The sequence below is a fragment of the Punica granatum genome, chromosome 1 (assembly GCF_007655135.1).
Source record: "Punica granatum isolate Tunisia-2019 chromosome 1, ASM765513v2, whole genome shotgun sequence".
Classification (NCBI taxonomy): domain Eukaryota; kingdom Viridiplantae; phylum Streptophyta; class Magnoliopsida; order Myrtales; family Lythraceae; genus Punica; species Punica granatum.
The window spans coordinates 47397261-47420534 of record NC_045127.1 but is presented as its reverse complement, the minus strand read 5'-3'; the positions used below and the strand labels follow the sequence as shown (position 1 = coordinate 47420534).

Here is a 23274-nt window from a genome sequence, read left to right as displayed (position 1 = left end):
GATAGTGCAAACTGTTTTGAAATTGTAACTTAATAGTGCAAAATGTTTTACGTAAGTTACATGATGGTGCAAAATTTACAGATCTTGTAAAGGACGACTTGACAGCGTCAATGGCGAAATGACGGTTTGTACTATAATAAAACAACTTTGAAACATTTTTTTACCATCAAGTAGCAAAAAAAACTTTTTGTACCATATTGAAACATTTGTAAAACTTTTTGTACCACTAGTGCAACTTACCCTTTTTTTATTGTCCAACTACCAAATCATTTTTTTTCGATTACAAAAGAATGTTATTGTTAATTAGTATCTTTTCATAAGTTCTTAATTAATATCTCAAGAACCAACCCGCAGGATCTCGATTCTCATGACAGCTATGCTAAATCCCACCTCGTAGTGTTAATATCATGTAGACACTTCAGGTTATCTTCCCCTGTAAATATTCACTTTTGTTGAGAGATGTTGTATCCCACACGGAAAAATTAAATAGTAGACCACAAGTTTAGAGATTTAGTACAACAATCCACCTACTTGAACATTTATGTTGGAGTTGAGCTCAATCGCTTATAGGTCCAATAAATGTGAATTTTACAACTTTCATCGAACAAAAAAAAAAGAATATTCACTTTGAGATTTCATTTATTTATTTGGTTCAGCTTCACTTTGAGGTTTTAGAATGTGAAATACAATGTAAGTTTCGTTGTTCTGATTAAGGGTTGGTATAAATAAGTGAAGTTGTTCGATCCCTCAATTGGACCGTTCTTTAATACCTCGGGTTCATTGAATCAAAACTTACGGGTGGAAAGTACCTATTTCCCCCAACCAAATGATCCTGAGATACTAAGAAAACATTTGGTGGAAGGCCAACAAAATTATCCTCGATATATATATATATATATATATATATATATATTCCTTTTACTTAATAAAACCAAAAGGATCATTCAAAACGAGTAAAACATTATTCTTCTCACTGAATAAAAAATTAATTCTATTTTAAAAAGATAATTTTGAAAGCTAACTTGACATCCAAGTATGGATTAGTCTTAGTCGATAAGCAAATAATATCTCACTCATATTCAAAAAAAGCCCTCAATGTTTTTTTTTTTCATGTGTATCATAATACCAGAAGCCCAATAAATTTATACTAATCTAGCTTAAATTAGATTGGCCCAGCAAATGGTAAAACTCTATCAATACGGATTTTTCTTTCACATGGAAAAAATATTATGTGTAACGGATATACCACGTGACACTATGTATCACCAAATACACAAACATCTATTTTTGTCAATAATATTTTTTTTATATAAAAACTAAGGGTGTAAATGAATACTGGGTATATCCGAAATCGATTGGAACTTACCCATTAGGGTGTGGTCCGAGTAACTTAGGATAGGGTTCGCGCAATAATTTACGAAACCTGTGAAAATAGATTCTGATTCTGATTTCAACGTATAGGGTAGTCATGGAACCGGTGTTCGGGACCTCTTTATTTTTTCGAAAAGAATTATTTTATATTTACATAATCCTCTATAGTAGCTACAGAATCCTAAATAGACCTTATTTACATCATCATCTTTTTACTAAATAGCTACATAATTTTTTAGTTGTTTATTTGCTTTGTCTACTATATATCCCTAAGGAGAGCTACATAGTCCTTTAGTTCTGTAGATGGATAGATGTGATCCGATTAATCTATGTCAACATTTATCTGTTTTGCATGATTATGAATGAGATTTTTTGGATTTTAATTATTCATTTCATTTATTGTGATGAGAAAAAAAAAGAGAAAAAGTCACATGTGCTAACATGTTAGGGTGTGGTTTCAAAATCTTGAAATATGTTCTCTATAAGGTAGGGTCTGGGTACCGTGAAAAAAACAAGGTACCCGGATCCGCACACCCTTAATAAAAATTAAGAAGAACTGACAAACTCTTATTGATTTGTGATATTATCACGTGGTACATTGTTACATAGAAGACTTTATCCTTCACAAGACTCATGATACTTTACTTAACAATATTTTTAGTTTATTATTATTATTAAAAAGATACGTGTTTGGTAACGAAGTTAAGTTTGATTTAATTTAATTATGTTTGATTTGAGAAGATAAAGACAAAAGTAGTTGGAAAAAATATGTAAAAGAATTTGAAGAAAATAAAAATTAAAATTTTGATATTGTCACATGGTACATTGTTACGTACATAGAAGACTTTATCCTTCACGAGACTCGGGAAACTTTACTTAACAATATTTTCAGTTTATTATTATTATTATTAAAAAGATACGCGTTTGGTAACGAAATTAAGTTTGATTTAATTTGATTTAGTTTGATTTGAGAAAATAAAGACAAAAGTAGTTGGAAAAAATATGTAAAAGAATTTGAAGAAGAAAATAAAAAAATAATGATTGTATTGTTAAATTGAAGAAAAAAATATTGAAATTGAGAAAAAAAATTTGAATAGTTGAGAAAATTTATTATTAAAAAATTAATTGTAATAATAGATAAAAATATAAGAGAGAATTTGAAAAAAAAAAAAAAATAATAATTGTATTGTTGAATTGAGAAAAAAAATTTAATTTAATTTAATTTTGTAAATAAACATATCGGTCTATCCAAACTCCAAAACATAAAACAGATAAAAATTATTATTATTATTATTACACTTTAAAAAACAACACGAGCCCCTCTACTCTCCTTCTTTCATGTCTGCCTCATTTTCTCCCTACCCTCCGCTTCCTCTCTCTCTCTCAAACTTTTCAAAACCTTTATTGACTGGCCAATCAGCCCAAATAACTCCAAACCCCGTCTCTCTCTCTCTCACCACCCAGATCGCCGGTCCAGCACCATGATGGCACAGTCCCGCCGGAAACTTATCATCCGGCAGCTGGCTCCGGCCCCTCCTTTTCTGATATAAATGCAGCTGCTGTGGAACTACTAGAGGAAGCACAGTGTGTCCCCGGAATTCAGACTCGAATGGCAGCTCCAGCTACCAACGCCGCGACACCCACCAACCCCACGTCACAGCCTCCGCCGACGCCGCCGGCTGCTCCCCTGGACTCAATCTCCGCCGATGAGCTCTCCGCCAAGGCCGCCAACAAGCGGTACGAGGCCCTCGTCATGGTCCGTACCAAGGCCATAAGGGGGAAAGGCGCCTGGTACTGGGCCCACCTCGAGCCCGTCCTGGTCCACTCCACCGACACCGGCCTCCCCAAGGCCGTGAGGCTCCGGTGCTCCCTCTGCGACTCCGTCTTCTCCGCCTCCAACCCCTCTCGCACCGCCTCCGAGCACCTCAGGCGCGGGACCTGCCCCAACTTCGCCTCCTCCCCTAACCCCATCTCTGCTGTCTCTCCTGTTCCTCCCCCGCAGCCGCCCCACAGGCAGCACCCCCCTTCCCGCAAGCGCAGCAACACAGGATCCGGCCGGGCTCCACCCCTCGAGGCCGTTTCGGTCTCGCCGGCTGCCCCGCCGCAGCACCAGCACCACCAATTGGTCCTCTCTGGCGGCAAGGACGATCTTGGGGCACTTGCCTTGCTGGAGGACAGCGTGAAGAAGCTCAAGAGCCCCAAAATCACCCCCCGGCCGCCGGCTCCAGCCCTCACCAAGGCCCAGGTTGACTTCGCCCTCGACTACCTTGCCGACTGGGTCTTCGACTCCGGCGGGTCCGTCTCCATCTCGAACCTCGAGCACCCCAAGTTCCGGTCTTTCCTCAATCAAGTCGGGCTGCCCCCAGTCTCCAAGCGCGACTTTGCGGGGCCCCGGCTGGACGCCAAGTACGAAGAGGCGAGGCTCGAGTCGGAGGCCCGAATCAGAGACGCCATGTTCTTCCAGATCGCTTCCGAGGGGTGGAAGGGCGAGGACGGTCTAGTAAATGTCACCCTGAACCTCCCCAATGGGACCAGCTTGTACCGGAAGGCAGTTTTCGTCACAGGATCGGCGAGTTCCAACTACGCAGAGGAGATTTTATGGGACTCAATCACAGGCATTTGCGGGAATTCTCCGCAACGATGCGTTGGGATAGTAGCTGACAAGTTCAAGGGCAAGGCGTTGAGGAACTTAGAGGACCGGAACCCTGGGTTGGTCAATCTGCCCTGTCAGCTTCAGGGGATTAGCAGTTTGATCAAAGACTTTAGTAAGGAGCTTCCTCTTTTTGAGTCCGTCACGAGGAACTGCTTTAAGCTTGCGAGGTTCGTGAACGAGAATTCCCGGATTCGGAAGAGCTTCCACAAGTACCAGCTGCAGGAGTACGGGCACGGTTCTGGGCTGCTCAGACTTCCGCCTCGCAATAACAGTAAAAATCTGGATGGGTTGAGTAAGGACTTCGGGCCGCCAGCGTTCTTGATGTTCGAGGATGTTCTGGGGTCTGCTCGGGCAGTGCAGCTGGCACTACTGGATGAGTCGAACAAGGTAGCATTCATCGAGGATCAGGCCGCTGGGGAGGTGTCGGAGATGGTTCGGGATGTGGGGTTCTGGAACGAATTAGAGGCGGTTCAGTCTTTGATTAAGCTGATTAAGGACATGGCCCAAGAGATCGAGGCGGAGAGACCGTTGGTGGGGCAATGCCTTCCTCTATGGGAGGAGCTTAGGAATAAGGTCAAGGAGTGGTGCATGAAGTTCCGAATATCGGAGGGGCCGGTTGAGAAGGCTGTCGAGAGGCGGTTCAGGAAGAATTATCATCCCGCATGGGCCGCGGCCTTTGTCCTTGACCCGCTCTATCTGGTCAGGGATACCAGCGGGAATTCATACCTCCCGCCCTTCAAATGCCTGACCCCCGAGCAAGAGAAAGACGTCGACAGGCTCATCACGCGACTCGTGTCAAGGGACGATGCCCACATTGCCCTGATGGAGCTCATGAAGTGGCGGACCGTGGGCCTCGATCCCGTCTATGCCCGGGCAGTCCAGATGAAGGAGCGGGACCCTGTCACAGGGAAGCTGAGGATAGTGAACCCACAGAGCAGGCGGCTTGTCTGGGAGACGCACCTCAGCGAGTTCAAGTCCCTGGGGAAGGTCGCGGTTCGGCTCATCTTCCTCCGGGCAGCGTCCTGCGGGTTCAGGCTCCACTCCTCGTCCTATGCTAGGTGGGTATCCTCATCCCACGGGCCTACCGGCCTCGAGCGCGCGCAGAAGCTGATATTCGTCGCGGCTCATTCCAAGTTCGAGAGGAGGGACTCCTCAAGCGCCGAGGACAAGGATGCGGAGCTATTCGGGTTAGCAAACGGCGAGGACGACGTGCTGAACGAGGTCCTAGTGGATGCATCCCAGTAAATTGAGTTACAAATTCTTTCCCCCTCCTCCCTAAACAACTCCATGAGAGCATCACCGCCCTAAAATCAGTAGGATTTATTGAATTCTTTTCTTTAATTTTTCCTTTTAATTTTAGGCCCTTCTCTTTATTATTGTGTAGTTGCCTTAATTAATTTTGATTAGAGAATTTGTGGGAGTCTCTCTTTATAAAGCTTGATTTGTGTACCCAAGCTTTTGCGGAGAATTAACGGAGGAAATCAATTAAATTCGTAGAACAGAGAGGATCGTTCTTGTAAATTTCTTTTGCTCGTCCAGCAATTTCGATAGATTCATGTGTCGACATAATTATCAAGGGGAAGGTTTTTGACATTTTTCCCACGTTTAATTTACTCAACTCCAAATTTGAACCCGTTACTACCTCGTACTGATCAAGATTAATTTATATTCGAGTATCGATTTGTTCCGATCATATTTTGTTTCTCCGGAAACTAATTGATGAGGTTATCATACCCAAAGCCGTGAGCTTTCTGCCGAAGACAGTCATCCCAAGGTCAACGGGATAATCTGAAGTCAACTTTTATTAAATTGCATTAAATTTCGACCACCGAAAAAAAAAAAAGATTTAATTTCCCTGGCAATTGTGTTTGCGTGCGTATCTCCAAACTCATGGACATTAAGCTTACTCTCTATGTACGTTTGATGTCGTTTTCATTTTTATGATTAATAAACTATCATATGATTCATATCTATATCATTTCCTTTACCATGCACATATTACGTTTGTCATACGAATATAGATAACATTATATAATCCCGTGAAGAAAACAATTATATTCATATATATATATATATATGTTCCTAGGAAATGATCAATTTTTCATGCAAAAGATAAACGTGTCGTTCGGATAGCGTCGAGTTCCCTGAATAGATGAGCCAATATCCAAGATCGTACTACAATTGCGTTCACTCAGGTGCTCGTGGCTGATGGGGCTATGTAAAATGAAGAAAGTTCCTACTCTAGCTACCTCGATTGGGACATGTTGGGTCTTAGATTAACATGAGAAATGTGCCGTGTGTTTTAGGTGAAAATAAGTTACAGAAGAAAAAAAGGAAGAAGAAGAAGTTCCAATTAAAGTTTTGAATTTGAATTTTATAAATTAAAAAAAATTTACGATTAGGAGAGAGGTTTATTATTTAATTAATCAATTATGTTTAAACTGAATTAGTTGAAATTATTTAAATTTTTAAATATCACAACGCTCATTGAAAAAAATAAAGAGAAAAACAAAAGGGAAGAAGATGATAGATTATTGGGGTTCTTCGACGACAAAGATTTTATTGGCAGTGGGGAGAGGGGCGGGGCACCATCAGAGGTGATGAGGAGGTCGTTGAATAAATGGGAATTGTTGTCTCGATCTGACCGTAACTATGACTATAAATGTGCCTGCCTCGGTGCGTTTCCAAAATTTACTGTCTTCATGCAGAGGGCCACACCATAGGCATAGAACTAGCTCGGATTGCTCAAATTGTTTTGACTGGGACCTTTTCGACTGTTCATCCAAAGAGAAATCTACACGGGAGAAATCACCGTTGCTAGCTCACCCGGTAGAACAACGTCGAGACCGACATGAATGACTATATATACGCACGTTGTGTCACACAACATAATATGTGAAAATGGTCTCGTCCTTTCTCCATATGTAAGATTTGAACCGTGTATATGTTGAGCCACTTTATTCGGTCATGATATAGAATTTCCTGTTAGTGCATTTCAAGACTTTGAGATTTAACTTTAAAAGGGAAATCTAGAACTGCAAATAAAACGTATCATTCGATCATAAAGAAGGTACCTGATTTTAGTAAGAACTAGGAGAAAACGAAAATGAAAAAGAATATAAATTAGTTTCTTAAATAAAACTTATATCTAAAATCTCTTTATTTCAAGTTAAAGGGGATTGTTGCGGTATTAATATTTTTTAATCAGAAGATGTATCAGACATTACATGGGAGAGCCCCCAATACTAGCTAGAAATCACCATAGATTAATGGGGAGATCACTTAAGTATCTCCTGATCTCGTTAATTTCATTATACATTATTATAATTAAAAAAAAAAGCTTGTTTCTCATTTCTTTCGAGATTTCTTTTGATATATTTTATTTGGGGGTGTTTTTTAAGGGTAACTTCTCTTTTAAAACATTCCAAAAGCTCGTGACGTCCATGCAAGAGAGTCAATTGGAAATGGCTGCCCCCATAATTGCGAGAAAATTATAAAAGAACTGTCGGCATCAACCACCACAAGAATTGTATCGGGTAACCTAATTAGATCTGCTACACACACGCGCGCGCACACACACACACACACACACACATATATGAATTGACATGTTATTTTCCTATACAAACAACAAGAACGTTGTTTTTCAAATTCAAACCTAAACCACGGCTTTACTGCATGTTTACTTCACATAGATATACAGTTTGAGGAAGTTTTTGACGTGGGAATGACAAGACGCTGTGAGAATCAACTACCAGGCACATAAGCGGCATTCGCGATAATTTTCTCCGGGCCAGCAGCACAAAATTAACCTGCAACCCCATCAACTGTATATATTTTCAAGAAGGCCGATGCCATGTTGTTAATGCATCGGTTGAAGTGGTCCATTGTTGCCCTCATCATTCAAGCTCGTGGAAGAATGATCAAACCTAATAATGGATTCACTCTCTCTCTCTCTCTCTCTCTCTCTCGGTTCAATTTGCATTATATATAAATCGAATATATAAACTAGAAATCCTTCCTGCCGGGCAAGAAAGAACAGTGAATAAAAGGTGACAAATTATGCAATACATTCATCAATTATACTTCGACGTGTAACGCGGTAACTGAACACCCAATGAATCCCGACTAATCTAGTTTGACTCGGATCGGTTTACTAAGGGATAAAGTTCTTGCAATGTGAATTTCTCCATTCACAATATTTAACTCGAAATTTTATTTTAAGAAAATAAACGTGAAATCTCTATAATACACTCGATCATACTACTCTCCTCTCCAGGCCGCTTTAATTAATAATCGAGTGGAAAGAAAAGGTTAAAAAGAGGGGTGGGAAAGAAAGTTAAGTGGGGTTCAACGAGAATTACATACATATTATTAGTGGAGAGACAGAAATTCTTGTCGGCAAGGGGCCTTCCCCTCTACAAATTCAATACATGACTTCTCACCAACCACTCTCTCTCTCTCTCTCTCTGGGCTAAGCTAGAGAGGCAAGAATTTCACCAGCATGGTATATATGCTCAATAATTCCCACAAATGAAGCTTTTGCTAAAGGGGATGATACATGATAGGAAATAATAAGTCATGATCAGTATATATATATATATATAGGAGGTCGACGATAGTCGATCTCGTTCTAGATTAATACGAAGAATCTGAGAAACAAGATTTAGTACAATAACGTACATTTTCACTTTAAAAAAAGAGATTTTGTATTTGATTAAAATTTTTCATGCTTATTTATTTCCCATGTTATAATTTTACCTTCATGCATATGCCTTATTAACTATTAAAAAAAACAAAGAGTTACCAGCAAATCTCTCACCATATTTAGCTATTTTTCTTTTTGTAATCCTTTTTTTTCCTGGGTATCTTGTTATTTTTTAGTTATAAAGAATGATTATGAGTATCAAAAGAGGGTGTAGTGCAACAACACATACCCTCGTCTGATAATTAAAAACTTCCAGGTTTAATATTTGGTGGAACTACCCGAATCCATTTATTAATTATTAGGATTTTTAATTAATTGTATAAGATTCATGTGCCTACCTTATAGAAAAAAAAGAAGGATTGTGACCCTAATACAAATAAATGAAAAGGTAAATAAAAAGGACACAAATAGTTTTATTAATGCTAATCAAATCTGAAACTTTTATTTAATTATCAGATAAAAGCAGGTACCCTGTAATATGCCCATTTATCATAGTCTTGTTAACTATAACATATACTCCTCAATATTCTTGATTAAGTGGTCACATTATCCATAATACTACGGAATAGAATTTCAACTTTCAAGCGATCATGACCAGAACTATGTTTTTTTTTCCCCCCTTGATAAGTAATATTTATGCGTCCAGGGGGACTCGATCCTTGATCTTCCCTTTAGCAAGGGCATCTTATCAAGTGATCAAAATTATGTGTTAGACGGTGATATGCCTTTCATCCTATGTCGGACATGAAGATAGGATGCACATCCATAGCTGATAATGCTACGTACATGAGAATCATTTGAAAAGAATGAACTTTGTGTGTTTGATGCCAATTGAACTATTTTAACCTGTTTCACACAGTGTTGTTAATATTCCTTTGGCTCTAATTATGGCCAAGAAGCTCCCTCTCCCTCTTTGAAATGTCACAAAAGAAAAAAAAGACCTACTTTATGTTCTATCAACCAACCACCAAAACTTTGCTTTATGTGTATGTCCTAATTGCTCATCATACCTATAACCATTATAATCCTGTCATCTCCTGTAACCCCCAAAGAATAAGATCAATTTTCAAGTGCATACTTATTTTCAGCACCCGTGATTTTTTTTGTTGTTCATCATTTACGTCTCCATAGATTCCTAAAAAAACCTAGAAAACGTCGTGCTAGTGAATGTCCCTCATATATATTTTTTGGGGCTAACAACTAAGAAATCGAACTTCCTTTCCACAGTTTCACTCTACAAAATAGCCTAATAGTATTACTATTATGCCGACCGCTTATATTCCAACACTCAACCACTGGCTAACCACTATACTAAATTCTCCCGGGTTAGCTACTTATCACTAAGAATTATAAACAATAATTACAGATGACCCCATTTAAATCCTGTGCCACTGTGATTTATTACTTTTGTATTTAAAGTGTAAGGGGGACATGATATTTGGTATCATTTCCCTGTCATACCAAAAATTAGGAGACAGATAGTGGGAAATGGAGTTCAACCAAAACTATAATTCACACACTAATATCAATCAATGATAAAAAATAAACTGTGGGCCTCTATCAGTCAATTCTAAATTTGAATTAAAATCTTATATTCACTGTGCCCCAGTTCCAGAAGTACATATATATGCATGTATGTATCGTGAAAGCTTATAAATAGGACCTTTTAATTTATGGGGTAGCTAGATGGGTAACTTAAAGTTAAAGGCAGATATAAATGTCACAAGAAGTCAAACGTTGCTGGGTAAAAGGTATGTGTATGATGGCTTCACTATTCCTGCAATGTCGCTTTTTGATGGCTTTTGTAATTTTTGAAAAGGGGAGGCAATGAAAAGGGTTTTACATTTGATGGGCTTTTTGAACTTCTCAATTACGAAGGAAGAGTTTGACAAGGTGAATTTCTCCTACATGAAGATTGAGAAGAAGTTCGAGGCATGATTTGATGGTCTAGCTATGCAGAAAACTCTTCAACAATCTTATTTTCATTACATGACATGAAAAATAATCCATCAGAATATAGCAAACATATGAATGGTATAAACCATGCCAATATTGTGCCATAAACTTTTCCAATTACAACTATTATATTGATTAGCTCATTCAAGATTTTCCCCTAATTATGATACTTATCGACACAATCTTTGTCAATTAGAGGTTCTCTCTCTCTGTTTTTTTTTAATCTGTGGGCAATTACAGATGACATATTAAAAGTGGTATAAATTTTTGTCAGCAAAAATATTGCTCAAAAGATTTCCTATCTAGCGTGAAGAAACTAGCTCGGCTGTTGGTTATGGAGCCGTAACAAAGCTAGTGACATCTGATGTCTCTTTTGAAGAATATATATATATATATATATATATATATATATATATATTTTCATTTTATCATTGGCTAGCCAGTCTTATTTCTTTAAGTTGTCCTTGATAATTATTATGCCATTGAAATAGAGGGCGATAAGTAATCGAGGCACGTGTCCCATTTATGGTCCATTCATATCATGATTTATTTATACAAACTTTATACATTATTAATTATGTTTTTGAGGTATGGTGATCCCCACCATCGCAAACATCAATATATGCAATTGATTTGTCCCAAAAAAAATTATTCAAGTTGTTTTTATGAATAATTGGGTTTTATTATCTATTTCTTTATGGCCAAGGTCTAATTATCTTTCCAATTCAATTTTTTTTGCAAGTACTTGCCATTTCTAGTACGGTAAATAGTTTCTTTCTTTTTTAAAATTATTGAAAATTTTTATATACTATTGCCTGTTGAAAAGATTAAAAATCCATCAACTTGGCATTTCCTTCTTTTTTTTCCTTTTAAGTTTGATAAGATATTATATAGGGAAACGTTCCGTGACTGCAAAACATTTTTCAATAAATCTAGTCAGTAAATTTTTAATATTTATGAAAAGAAATATAAAAAAAGTTTCCGCTTGTCCTAAATACTTTTTTCCCATCAATTTGGACACATGATTAAGTAATCGGAGGGTCTAGCATGACCCGATATCAGGTGATACTGGGATCACGACCGTTCATTATGCGTGGATCCTGCGGATGGACGGCTGTGATGGTCATATGTCAGCTGATACAAGATCATGCTATAATTTCCCTGAAACAATATTCGGTACCATCTTGAGCCTAGCTAGCCATTGAATATTGACCTATAAGGAAATTTGCCAATAATGAATTAGAAAATGTAAAGTGACGGGACTGGATTTTTCCTAATGTGTAATAAAATTTGTTTAATAAAATTAATGGGAAAAACACAGCGTTTCATATGCATATTTGTAATATTTATTTTTGCTCTATACTTTTACTTGAAGGATATTTATGGTGAAACTTTTTTTTTTATTTGGTCATATGGGAGGTAATGAATCTAGTATTAAGAAATGAAAAAAATTAAATGAAAGGATACAAATCATCCCAATTATGAGAATAAACCTTTAATCCTCTTATAGAAACCTATTCATTTATAGACGATGACACATCTCCTTTTTTGGTGAATTTTTGTTTGTTCATATACTTTTGCTTGGACGATGAATCTTTATAAACTTAGTTTAGACATTTTCATCATGCAAACAATCAAGCGAATCAATCTCTATGATTTTTCTTTTGCTTGATGTTCGTTCCTAAATAGAACAACAAAACCGGAAGAAAAACATCAAATTTTAATTAAGGCATAGAATACATGAACACGTTAAAATTTGCTTGAATTTCCCCCCACCAAATTTCGTTACTTATTACGTTCATATGATCAGAACTTCGATTCTCTTGTTCCTCATGAGAAAATATTTTTTTGGAGCCAATGGCATTGAATCAATCCATCGATCCATCATCAATTTATCAGTCTAATACTTATAAAGTTGTATATGATTTTCTAGACTGTGGAAGGGAGTAGAACTGTGTAGGCTATGCTCACTACTTTTTCTTTTTGTTACACTTTTTTAATTAACAAATGCTATGTATATTGTTTTGTTTTATTAGACGCATTTTCAATTAATAAATACTCTCTCTATATATGCATATATGTATATATATATATAGAGAGAGAAATATTTGGAGACTTCTCGGATTGTATTAGAAGTGTTTTAGGTTTATTTTAATTAATTGATTATATAATATCTTTAGTCATTTTATAATGAATTAAAAATTACAATTCTGTATTTTGTGTTATTGGACAAGTTTTCTTGGTGAATTAAGGGACCGAGGCCCAAGTTTATTAAAATATATATGTATTCTTTCTTTTGATTCTAAGAGAAACTTCTTTTAATATTATTTTCCATCATTAATTTGGTAGTTGCTATTCTCAATTGACTTTGTATTTTAATTTGTTAATATTTAGGACAAAATACTTGTAAAATAAGAACCTTCAATCATGTTTCATATCTATCACAAATTATTTTCACAGTAAAATCATGAATTTTATTTCAGTTTCACGTCTATCATATTTTTAGATTTCTCATAATTTGTTTACATGGCAGCCAAGGGTTTGGATTTTTTTTTAAATTTTCTATGTTTCTAATTAATTTTTACATTTATTATTTCATTTTTAATTTGTTGATAAAGCACCATGTTAGCAAATCACTGGTCCAACATTACGATTGATCTGAAATCAAAATCAAAGTTCGTGATTTCATGGTGAATAAACGAGAACATAATACATATGAGAGCCGAATCGGAAGTTCATAAGTTTTTACGTGATTTATCCCAAAATCTATTTTTCCTTTACCATATGTCGTAGCAAAAAATGAAGATGTCAATTGTCAAACATTGAGCTTACTTTTATAATAGTAACAAATATCTTTGCTAAAATTTTTGAATAAAAAATTCATTAGTAAATTATCGAGATAAGAAATAGAGATATATGACTGATATATGAAGTGGAAAAATACTGTTATACACCTGTGGTAACGTCCGATAGCAATATACTAGGTTCATTTTCTTTTTTTCTTCTGAATAGCAATATACTAGATTTTATGGTATAATCTATACCACGAAAAAGTTAATCCAACCACAGATATTATACACAGTACATGAAAGAAGTTGTACGACTACCCATAAAAAAAAATTGCATTCTACTGAAAAAAAAAGAAAAAGAACAAGAAAGAAATTCATGACATTCTGCCAATGGATCTGTATATCCAAACCTGGTTTGACAAAAATGCCCTCTGACTGTAGTCTGAGATGAGTCAGATGACATTGATTGGCCAAGTATCTGTTACGTGGTCACATTCTATTTGATATGTCATAGGATACCGTCTTGTCCGTACACACTTGACGTATCCCACACTCATTGTGACGCCACATGGTGAGGTTAGCCTTAGTGTAAGGTCACGTTTGATAAATTAAATATTTAAAATTAAGTATTTAATTAATTAAAAAAAGAAATATATAAAAAGGTGAGAGAATTGATAAAGATGAGGAGATGTGTTTTGAGGAATTAAAGGCACGCAATAAGTAAAAAATGATTTATTCTATTGGATTAAATTTTTGTACTTAATGATTAAATAGTTTAGACATTCATATCTCATCTTTTCATTCTCCTCTCATTTATTTTCTTTCTAACTTTTAAATATTTATTTAATTAAGTTGAAACAAATACACTTTAAGATCGTTGACATATCATTCTCAAGGGGCACCCCTCTCCCGAACAGCACAAGGAACACATGACAAGGCCCTCACAATGTTAATAAAAACCAAATAGCAAAATAATTAATGATTAAACTCAATTAGTGTTGGGGTCAACATTCCTTGAAAATAAGGTAGTTTTTATTTAGTGGAGATAATAGAGGGGTAGGTGTAGATTAGGTCACATTTAATTATTATTTTATCAAGATTAATGAGCCCTAATACCATGGGCGGTTATTTTACTTCTGGTATTCATGTATTGGGTTTTGTTTTCTTATTCTGAAGAAAGTAGTTTTGCTACTAATTGCTCCCTATGTGCACAAATATTGGCCATTGGCACCATCGCAACTCATTTTATTTTAAGATATCCGCAAGGAATCTCCAGTTAGGTTGCGTTTATTAAAAATTTTAATTCTGTGTTCGTTTCTGTTCAGACAAGACAATTAACCATGCGGTGTTCGAAGTGAATAGCGATGTGCTAATTGGATTAGGAAAGCTATGGGGAAAATAATAATCAACCAAGTGGACTATTATGGCCGGAAGATGATTGGGAAATTGGTGCCGATGCGATGACAACGGATTCTGAGATATTTTTGTTTGTTTTGAGGTTGGTAGCTAGAATTTATAACTAAGATTGCATTGGATAAATCTATAAACTAGTTATATAATCTCACAATTGTTTTAGTGTCTACCGAAGGTATGCAACGCGAGCAGAATTAATTCATGATAAAAGGGTCTTGGTCAGATTGGAGTTTGGGGGGCGATTCATACGTTTAAAAGTTTTATGAACACTTTATTGTCTATTTTCAAAGTAGAATCACCCTATGTATGGGAGAAAATTTGGAACAATGGTTTAGCTTAAATTTGACGGATAAAAACATTATTTTCTTCAGTATATTGATAAGAGATTATTTCTGCTTATACAAAAATTCCATTATTCATTAATAAATTCAACAAATCTGAATTAATATCTTTTGAACACTTTATATATCTTCTTGTGAAGCAAGCCAAAACCAATCCTAAGTTTGGTACACGATACTATATTAGTGCTTATTTGCATGGGATTAATCGATGGCATTTGTTGTAATTTTCTCTTGTAACACAATTAGTATACATGCACTGCCACGTGCGAGGTTGCCATTAACCTCTTAGGCTATCGGAACCTCACCGGAGTGATCGTGGCTAGCACGGAGCCAAAAATAAAGTTGTAATAAAAGTTAGGAATGTTTAATTTTTTTTTCGGTGTGTACCTTGGTATCTAGAGCCCAATGAGATATGACTAATCCAGTCAGGAGATCGAGTATTAAATGTTATTCTCCCTCCCAACAAGTGTGCTTCCCGGGGTTTGAACTTGTATTCTCCTCCTTACGGGGGTGAGCTGTTTACCACTCAACCAATACTTTTGTTGGTTAGGAATGTTTAATTTGCTCCTACTTAATTGAGTTGTCCATTGATAGGAAAAGAATTTGCAATTTAACTTAGAATTTTAGAAAATTCCAGACACTAATATTAAATTGCCATTTTTTGTAATCGAATATCTCATCCAAAAACTTATTAAAATTTAGTACAGTGAAAGAAATTTTTGTAATTTAAATATATAATTTTTGTTAATTGTAAATAATTAGAAATGAAATCTACCTAATATTAAGGATTCCAAAATCTGGCTATTAATTTCAATACATTATAAGGAAAAGTAGAAAGGAATTGATTGTGAAAGGCATAAAAAAACACTAAACATAATTTCATTTATATGCTATGTTGATACAGATATATATACATATATATATATGTATATATATCATCACCGGCAAAAAATTTATGAACCCGCATCAAATTCCATTAAGTTCAACTGGAAACGTAACAAGAGGGGGATACTTTATTCAGAGTTTAGCCAGTAATAAATGTTCCTCAAGAATAATTTGGAGGGTAAAAGTCAATCGCCCTTGACATTATTGGTAATCAGCAGTTGAAAACTCGAACGTTGAAACTCATGGTTGTATAAGTTGGCACCGATATTCCAATCATTAAGAACATCAATGTATTCAGTTGCCACAGCTCATTAAGATTAGTCTGTGCTATATCGATTCCCATCATTTTATGCATTATAATAATTCGACTTAATTAGTGGCTACGTGCTCATTAGTCGACCGTTCACATATAGGTTTAAAATAAGCTATATCTTGACGCATGTATATACATGAAGCATATCTTGATATTTCACTTCACCAACATGCCGCATGATGAATGCCGATATATTATAAGCCTCTTTTAAAGTTTGTTGCACCAGAAGATATATATTTTAAGATGGAGTGACAAATGAATTGCGGATTTTGGTCCCGAGAATCTAATTTTTATATACATGACTAAGATTTCAAGTGACAACACTTCCATATATGGACATGATTATTTGGCCATGTTAATTTAACTCTCTCTCCTTTTCCACAATTCTTTTATTTATTATATGATTACTTATTCATGTACTAGGGGCTCGTGCCTATTAATATAAATACAGTATATGGAGGTTGTTGGGCGCATGAACAGCCCAAGTTTATTGGATTGCAGATTGCTTAAGATAAAAGAAATACCATATAATTTTTTTTCCAATTAGGGTTATTATACTCTCCTAACACCCAACACATGGCCTGTATAACATATATATATATATATATAATATAAAATTTTATAGAAAATTCTATCAAATTGGGTATTACATAGCGACGTACGCTCTTGTCAGATAATCAATAGGTTTCAGGTTCGATACTCGTGATGGGGCTACCCATAACCATTTATGAGGAATTGGAGTTTCTACTACAATGTATAATTGTATAACTGAAAAAAGGATTTTATAGAAAATTGTCAAGTCCAGCACATGATTTTTTTGGAATTGGGTATTGAGGGCGCAGTATAATATATTTTGTTTATTGTTTAATCAAAGGGTAACTTGTCTTTAAGTCGACTCCGTGGAGTCTAAAGTGTATTTAGTGGTGCTGACAAGGGACCTGTCTTTTGGTATATCGATTTCTTCCAATGATTGGGCCCGAACTTAAATAGTCCTTGCCGAATTATCAGAAAGGCGACTGAAGCCACTCGATTAAGATGTTCCGGGGATATCGGATTTCTAAGAGAAGGCCGGGAAACTACAACTATTTTACGAACTCGACCAATCAAACTATACGATCACCGGCACTCGGGCCAAATGTAAAAGGCCCGTGCCCCGTCTTTTACTTACCCGGAAAAAAAAAAAAGGCTCGTGCAACTTGTTGATTATAAACTTACCGGGGGGAAGAGCTGCTCACTACTTTCTAATGGGCCTAGGGAGAGGCCCATTTAACCCGGGCCTACTTCGCAATAGGCCCAAAGAGGGAGCCCAAGCTGCCGAAATTCAGACCCGTTCCACGTTTCAGCTTCCTGTCCGGGCCACGTAGAGAGTTCAGAAACCACAACTTCAACTGTCACTAACTGCTCGGAGTTCCCTCCATTTCCCTCTTGCTCTTCAGATCGCAACCCACAGAGACAAACCATCGAACACTTTCATTTCCAGCAGTCACCAACGTCAGCGGAGCCAAAAGGCACGTTCATGGCCGCTTCCGTAGCCGTGCATCCGGGCAGGTTCAGGGCCCTGAAGACGGGGTCGGGGCCGGCAGAGGGAGGGCCGGTCGTGTACTGGATGTTCAGGGATCAGCGGGTGAGGGACAACTGGGCCTTGATCCACGCCGTCGATCAGGCCAACAGGGCAAATGTGCCGGTGGCAGTGGCGTTTAATCTGTTCGACCAGTTTCTGGGGGCAAGAGCCCGGCAGCTTGGGTTCATGCTGAGAGGGCTGAAGCAGCTGCAAAGAGACATCGAAGAAACTCTCAAGATCCCATTTTTCTTGTTTCAGGTAACTTCGAGAATCTTCGCACCGCAAGATAAAGGACGCCCTTTCTATTTTACGGGTCTGCGTTGCATCTTATCCTCATTTCCCGCGAATAGAAGCTGAGAACTTGTTGTTGGAGTATGTTAGATATGCCGAATTCGGGTCATGACAAGAGCTCATTTGAGAATTTGACATCTGCTTCTTTGCACTTTCTGCCGTGATCGTCATGTTCTTATTTTATGCCGTGAGAGATTTCGATGCAAAGTATCTCTATTAGTTGATTCTGCTACTGAGGAAATGAATGTTGCTGTGTCTCGATGACTCATATTTATGTGGATTAAATCATCTAGGGAGAAGCCGAAGACACTATCCCGAATTTTCTTAAAGAATGTGGGGCTTCACTTTTGGTTACAGATTTTACCCCTCTACGTCAAATCCGCAAGTGCAAGGAGGTAATCTGTTCCAGAGTCAGTGATCGGGTGTCAATCCATGAAGTTGATGCCCACAATGTGGTCCCTATTTGGGTGGCGTCTGATAAGTTGGAGTACAGTGCTAAAACAATTCGGGGGAAGATCACTAAATTGCTTCCCCAGTACCTAATTGATTTCCCGATCCTCCAACCCCCAGATAAAAAATGGGATGGTTCTAGTCGGCTGATTGACTGGGATAGTCTCATTGCCCAAGTCATCAGGTTAGTCTCAACTCACACCCTTTTTCTTAATTATGAAATTTCAGATGTTTTTGCTATGGTTTTAATTTCAGTTGTCTGGACTTCATGTGCCTAGCAAAGGGGCAGATGTCCCAGAGCTTGACTGGTGTATTCCCGGTGAAAGTGCTGCTCTTGAATTACTGAAAGGAAAGGAGAACGGGTTTTTGACGAAGAGGTTGAAAAACTATTCTAGTGATAGAAACAATCCGTTGAAACCGCGTGCCCTCTCCGGACTATCTCCTTATCTCCATTTTGGGCAGATATCTGCACAGAGGTGTGCTTTAGAGGCAAAAAGAGTGAGACAACTTTATTCTCAGGTTTGTAAGATCATATGTGTTGGATTTCATAAGATCGTAGATATCCTTTTGTTAGTTAGGGCGTTTTCACCTTATGCATGCTCTTTTTCATGCTGCCGAGTGATTTATAACTTCATTTGTATTTCCGGAATTGTTACTTGCGCTTCCAAAGGCTGTTGATACGTTCCTTGAGGAGCTGATTGTGAGGAGGGAACTCGCTGACAACTACTGTTTCTATCAGCCTCATTACGATTCTCTAAAGGGGGCATGGGAATGGGCAAGGAAGAGCTTGCTGGAACATGCCAATGACGAGAGAGAACATGTTTACACGTGTGTATATTTATGCCTTCTAGCTTCTTTTGTTGTGTATATTTTACTGTGAAACATGGGAATGGGTTCTGTTTAAGTTTGCTTCCGAGATTCTAAACTTTGATCCAAATGGTGATTCCGCAGGAGGGAGCAGCTGGAGAAAGCTCAAACAGCTGATCCTGTAAGTTGTATTATGGACGAAATCACTTCTGTTTGTTTTCCTTTATATTTTAGTTGCTTAATCTAATCAAATCCTGGATATGCTTCGTGATGATTCAGCTGTGGAATGCTTCTCAGTTGGAGATGGTGCATTATGGGAAGATGCATGGTTTTATGCGGCAAGTGATTTCCCTAACAATTTAAACACTTTCCCTTGTTTCTGGCTTTTGCCTGTGAAAGCTCGAGGGAATTTTAGTTTAGCTCATGCACTACATGGCTTGCTAATGAGTTGGAGCTTTTTAAACGTTCTTTGTGTTGCAGCAAACTTCAATTTATTCGATTCGTTTTTGGCGATGCAAATTTTCTAATTCTATTTGCAGGATGTATTGGGCGAAGAAGATTCTTGAGTGGACTAAAGGACCTGAGGAAGCCCTTGAAATATGTATCTATTTAAATGATAAGGTATGCCAGAATCAACTTCTGATCGGGTAGATAGGAATCGAAGATTTTAAAGTGCTTCCGTTGCTCAATTTCAAATGATGTTCGAGTATTGCAGTATGAAGTAGATGGGAGAGATCCAAATGGGTACGTGGGCTGCATGTGGTCTATATGCGGGGTGCATGATCAGGTGTGTCTCTTTACTCAGCACCTGTCCCAGTCTGTTTACTGAATTTGGTGATGATTTTTGTGTCCGGGGAGATGCATCAGCTTTTTAGTTTGTAGACATTTCTATTTCATCCGCTTAAACCTGTTCACATTGAGCACAATGTTCTTCTTCTCGTATCAATATGTTGCATGGATTTCTTATTATGATCCGTTCTTTCCAGTCTCTCATGTCATGTTTGGCATGGGGGCAGCTACATTACCGCATTAAACATGACACGGGAGTTCTGCTATGCCAAGCGTCTAATATCAGATTTGGGTGCATATAATAGGGTTGGAAAGAGCGGCCTGTATTTGGGAAAATACGGTACATGAACTACGCAGGTTGTAAGAGGAAGTTCGATGTAGATGGATACGTCTCGTACGTCAAGAGGTTAGTCAGTGAAATGAAGAAAAGGAAGGCTGAGGCTTCCTTGGATAAGAAGCCAATGAAGGAATCGCGGAGCTAGCAGCAGAGCCTTGTCAAGGCTGTTCTTTTGTGACTGTAATATCCAGAATTGGTCCAAACTGTAGGAGACATGGTTATTTCGATGCAAGATATGTAATATGTATCTGTAATTGGGACGCCAAAAAAAAAAAAAAAGCATAACATTTTGAATGAAACCGAAAGATAAAAAAAAAGAATAGTTGTTCATGGTCGGGAGCTGCTTTGATCATTTTTGCTGTAGTGATTAAGATTCACTCAGGAACTTGAGCCTGAAGCAGTTGCAGCAATGTTGGAGAAGACAACTGGAAGTTGCTTTGGGCGACAGGCCTTCCATCATGTTTTGCTTTCTCGGGAAATCCAAACTCATTATTAATCGTCTTTTGGAGACTTGAGTAATTAATTATTTTCAACTAAATTATGATCACGCTTAATTATTACGTATAAAAGACCTCATTTGCGAAGCATTAAATATTTTTTTCTAGAGAATAAAATGTTTTCCCTGATTAACAAATAAATATTAAAAACAATTTTTAGAAGAATTGCCTTCATAAAAAAGTTTCTGTATAAATATTTAGTAAATTACATTTTTTTAAAATTCTTAACTGTCCTTTACAACGTGTGTGCGGCATCTAGCTGTTCATTACTCCGAAATTTTCAATTTCTTACTCTTATACTTTTACTTTCTCTTATCTCCTTGATTAATGTCACTATTTCTTTCCACAGTAGTGCAAATTTTAGGATGACTAACATGTATATTACGTACAATCTTTAATTCAATTGACTTTAAAATTTTTTAGTACTTATTTATCAGTATAATAGAAACTCCATAACAATAACTTATTTTCTATCAACCTACACATATCTCTTAATAAATATTATAGAAGTGCGGCATACATATATCTTAACAAATATTTTAGAATTGTGAGTATCATCGTGCGTATCGTGAGCACAAAGTATTATAACCTACAAAACATCAGAGCTTTCTTCCGATTATGCTTCTTTATCTTCACTCAACACTTAAACAAAGAATATTTCTAACATTCTAGCTCTCATATCACGGATAGGACCAATAAGGGAATATGATTCTTTTAATATATTGTCGCTCAATATCACTTAAAAGAAAATGTTCGCTAATAGTTTCACTTTTAAATATTTTTCTTTTGGGCATAATTACTTTCAATTTTTTTATATATGAATATAATATTCAAATTTCTAAGAGCCAAATTTACTATTTGTTCTCCACTGAGTCAAACCAAAGAAAATTGAAAAGCGAACAATCCTTATCCCACTTGCCATTGTCTCTTGTAAAATAGAAAATATTATTTTAAATATAAAACAAAGGAATCAATGTGGATTAGTCCAAATGATTTGGTGTTTGATCTCTCGAAATAAGGTTTCGTTTCGTGCCTTGTCTATGTAGAGGGAATCCACGATTTGGAGAGGTTTACTCCTTAGTGACTCGACCGGATTTGAATTTGAATTGGTCGGGGTTCGTTGAGTTTCCTGAGATAATAGGTGGTGTACATTGGAAATAAAATATATTGCAAAAGATAGGTAAAGGCAAAAGAAAAAAGAAAATAAAGGAGCTACCATGGGTTGATTTAAGTGATCCAGCCCTTATTTTTCTTAGATAAAGTTTCGAGATCGAGTCTTATGTGAATGGAAAGGACTCACAATTTGGATAAGTTGACTCCTTAATAGCCTAATTCGACTCTAATCAGAATTGACCCATAAATGGACCGACCTAACTCGATTTGAGATTGACCCCTTAATAGACAGATCTGAATTGAACCTAAATTGATCGGAGTATCAACCGGACTTATATATAATAAGTGGTATACATCGAAAACAAAATATAGCACAAAATAGAAATTGATCGGAGTCCACCGAACTTACATGTAATAAATAAAATATAACATAACAGATAAGAAAAGACAAAAAAAAAATTTTGAGGTGAAAGTTTGGAAAAGCACATCACTTGCCGAGTTTTTTTTAATTGTTTTATAAATATAAATTTGCACGAGCCTTTTACATTTGGCCCGGGCGCCGGCGCTTGTATGGTTTGATTGCTCCAGTTCGTAAAATAGTTGTAGTTTCCCGGCCTTCTCTTACAGACCCAATATTTCCGGAACATCTCAATCGAGTGGCTTCAGTCGCCTTTCTGATCATTCATTCGACCATGACTGTCTAAGCTCGAGCCCAATCATTGGAAGAAATCGATATACCAAATGATAGGTCCCGTGTTAGCACCATTAAATACACTTTAGACTCCATCGAGTCTCGACTTAGAAGACAAGTTACACTTTGATTAAACAATATTATACTGCACACTTAATACCCAATTCCTAAAAAACCATGTCTGGACAATTTTCTATATAAAAAAAAAAATTCGGTTACAAGAAAGACTCGTGAGTCTAATACAATCATACAATAAAGTAAAAAATTCGAATATCTAATAAAAGAACACGAGTAATCCTACTATGATTA

General features: G+C 36.9%; 2 protein-coding genes across 2 annotated transcripts; both read left to right on the top strand.

Moving 5' to 3' along the window:
- The first annotated feature begins 2694 nt into the window (after positions 1 to 2694).
- Positions 2695 to 5617, top strand: LOC116192303. The gene has a single exon (XM_031520820.1). The coding sequence runs from the start codon at positions 2981 to 2983 to the stop codon at positions 5267 to 5269; it is 2289 nt and encodes a 762-aa protein (XP_031376680.1). The 5' UTR covers positions 2695 to 2980; the 3' UTR covers positions 5270 to 5617.
- A 12203-nt stretch (positions 5618 to 17820) lies between these two features.
- LOC116202886 (deoxyribodipyrimidine photo-lyase) lies at positions 17821 to 20981 on the top strand. Its single transcript, XM_031534554.1, has 9 exons — positions 17821 to 18248; positions 18575 to 18915; positions 19010 to 19250; positions 19402 to 19559; positions 19683 to 19719; positions 19818 to 19876; positions 20078 to 20159; positions 20254 to 20325; positions 20633 to 20981. The coding sequence occupies exons 1-9, from the start codon at positions 17946 to 17948 to the stop codon at positions 20807 to 20809; spliced, it is 1470 nt and encodes a 489-aa protein (XP_031390414.1). The 5' UTR covers positions 17821 to 17945; the 3' UTR covers positions 20810 to 20981.
- The last annotated feature ends 2293 nt before the right edge of the window (positions 20982 to 23274 follow it).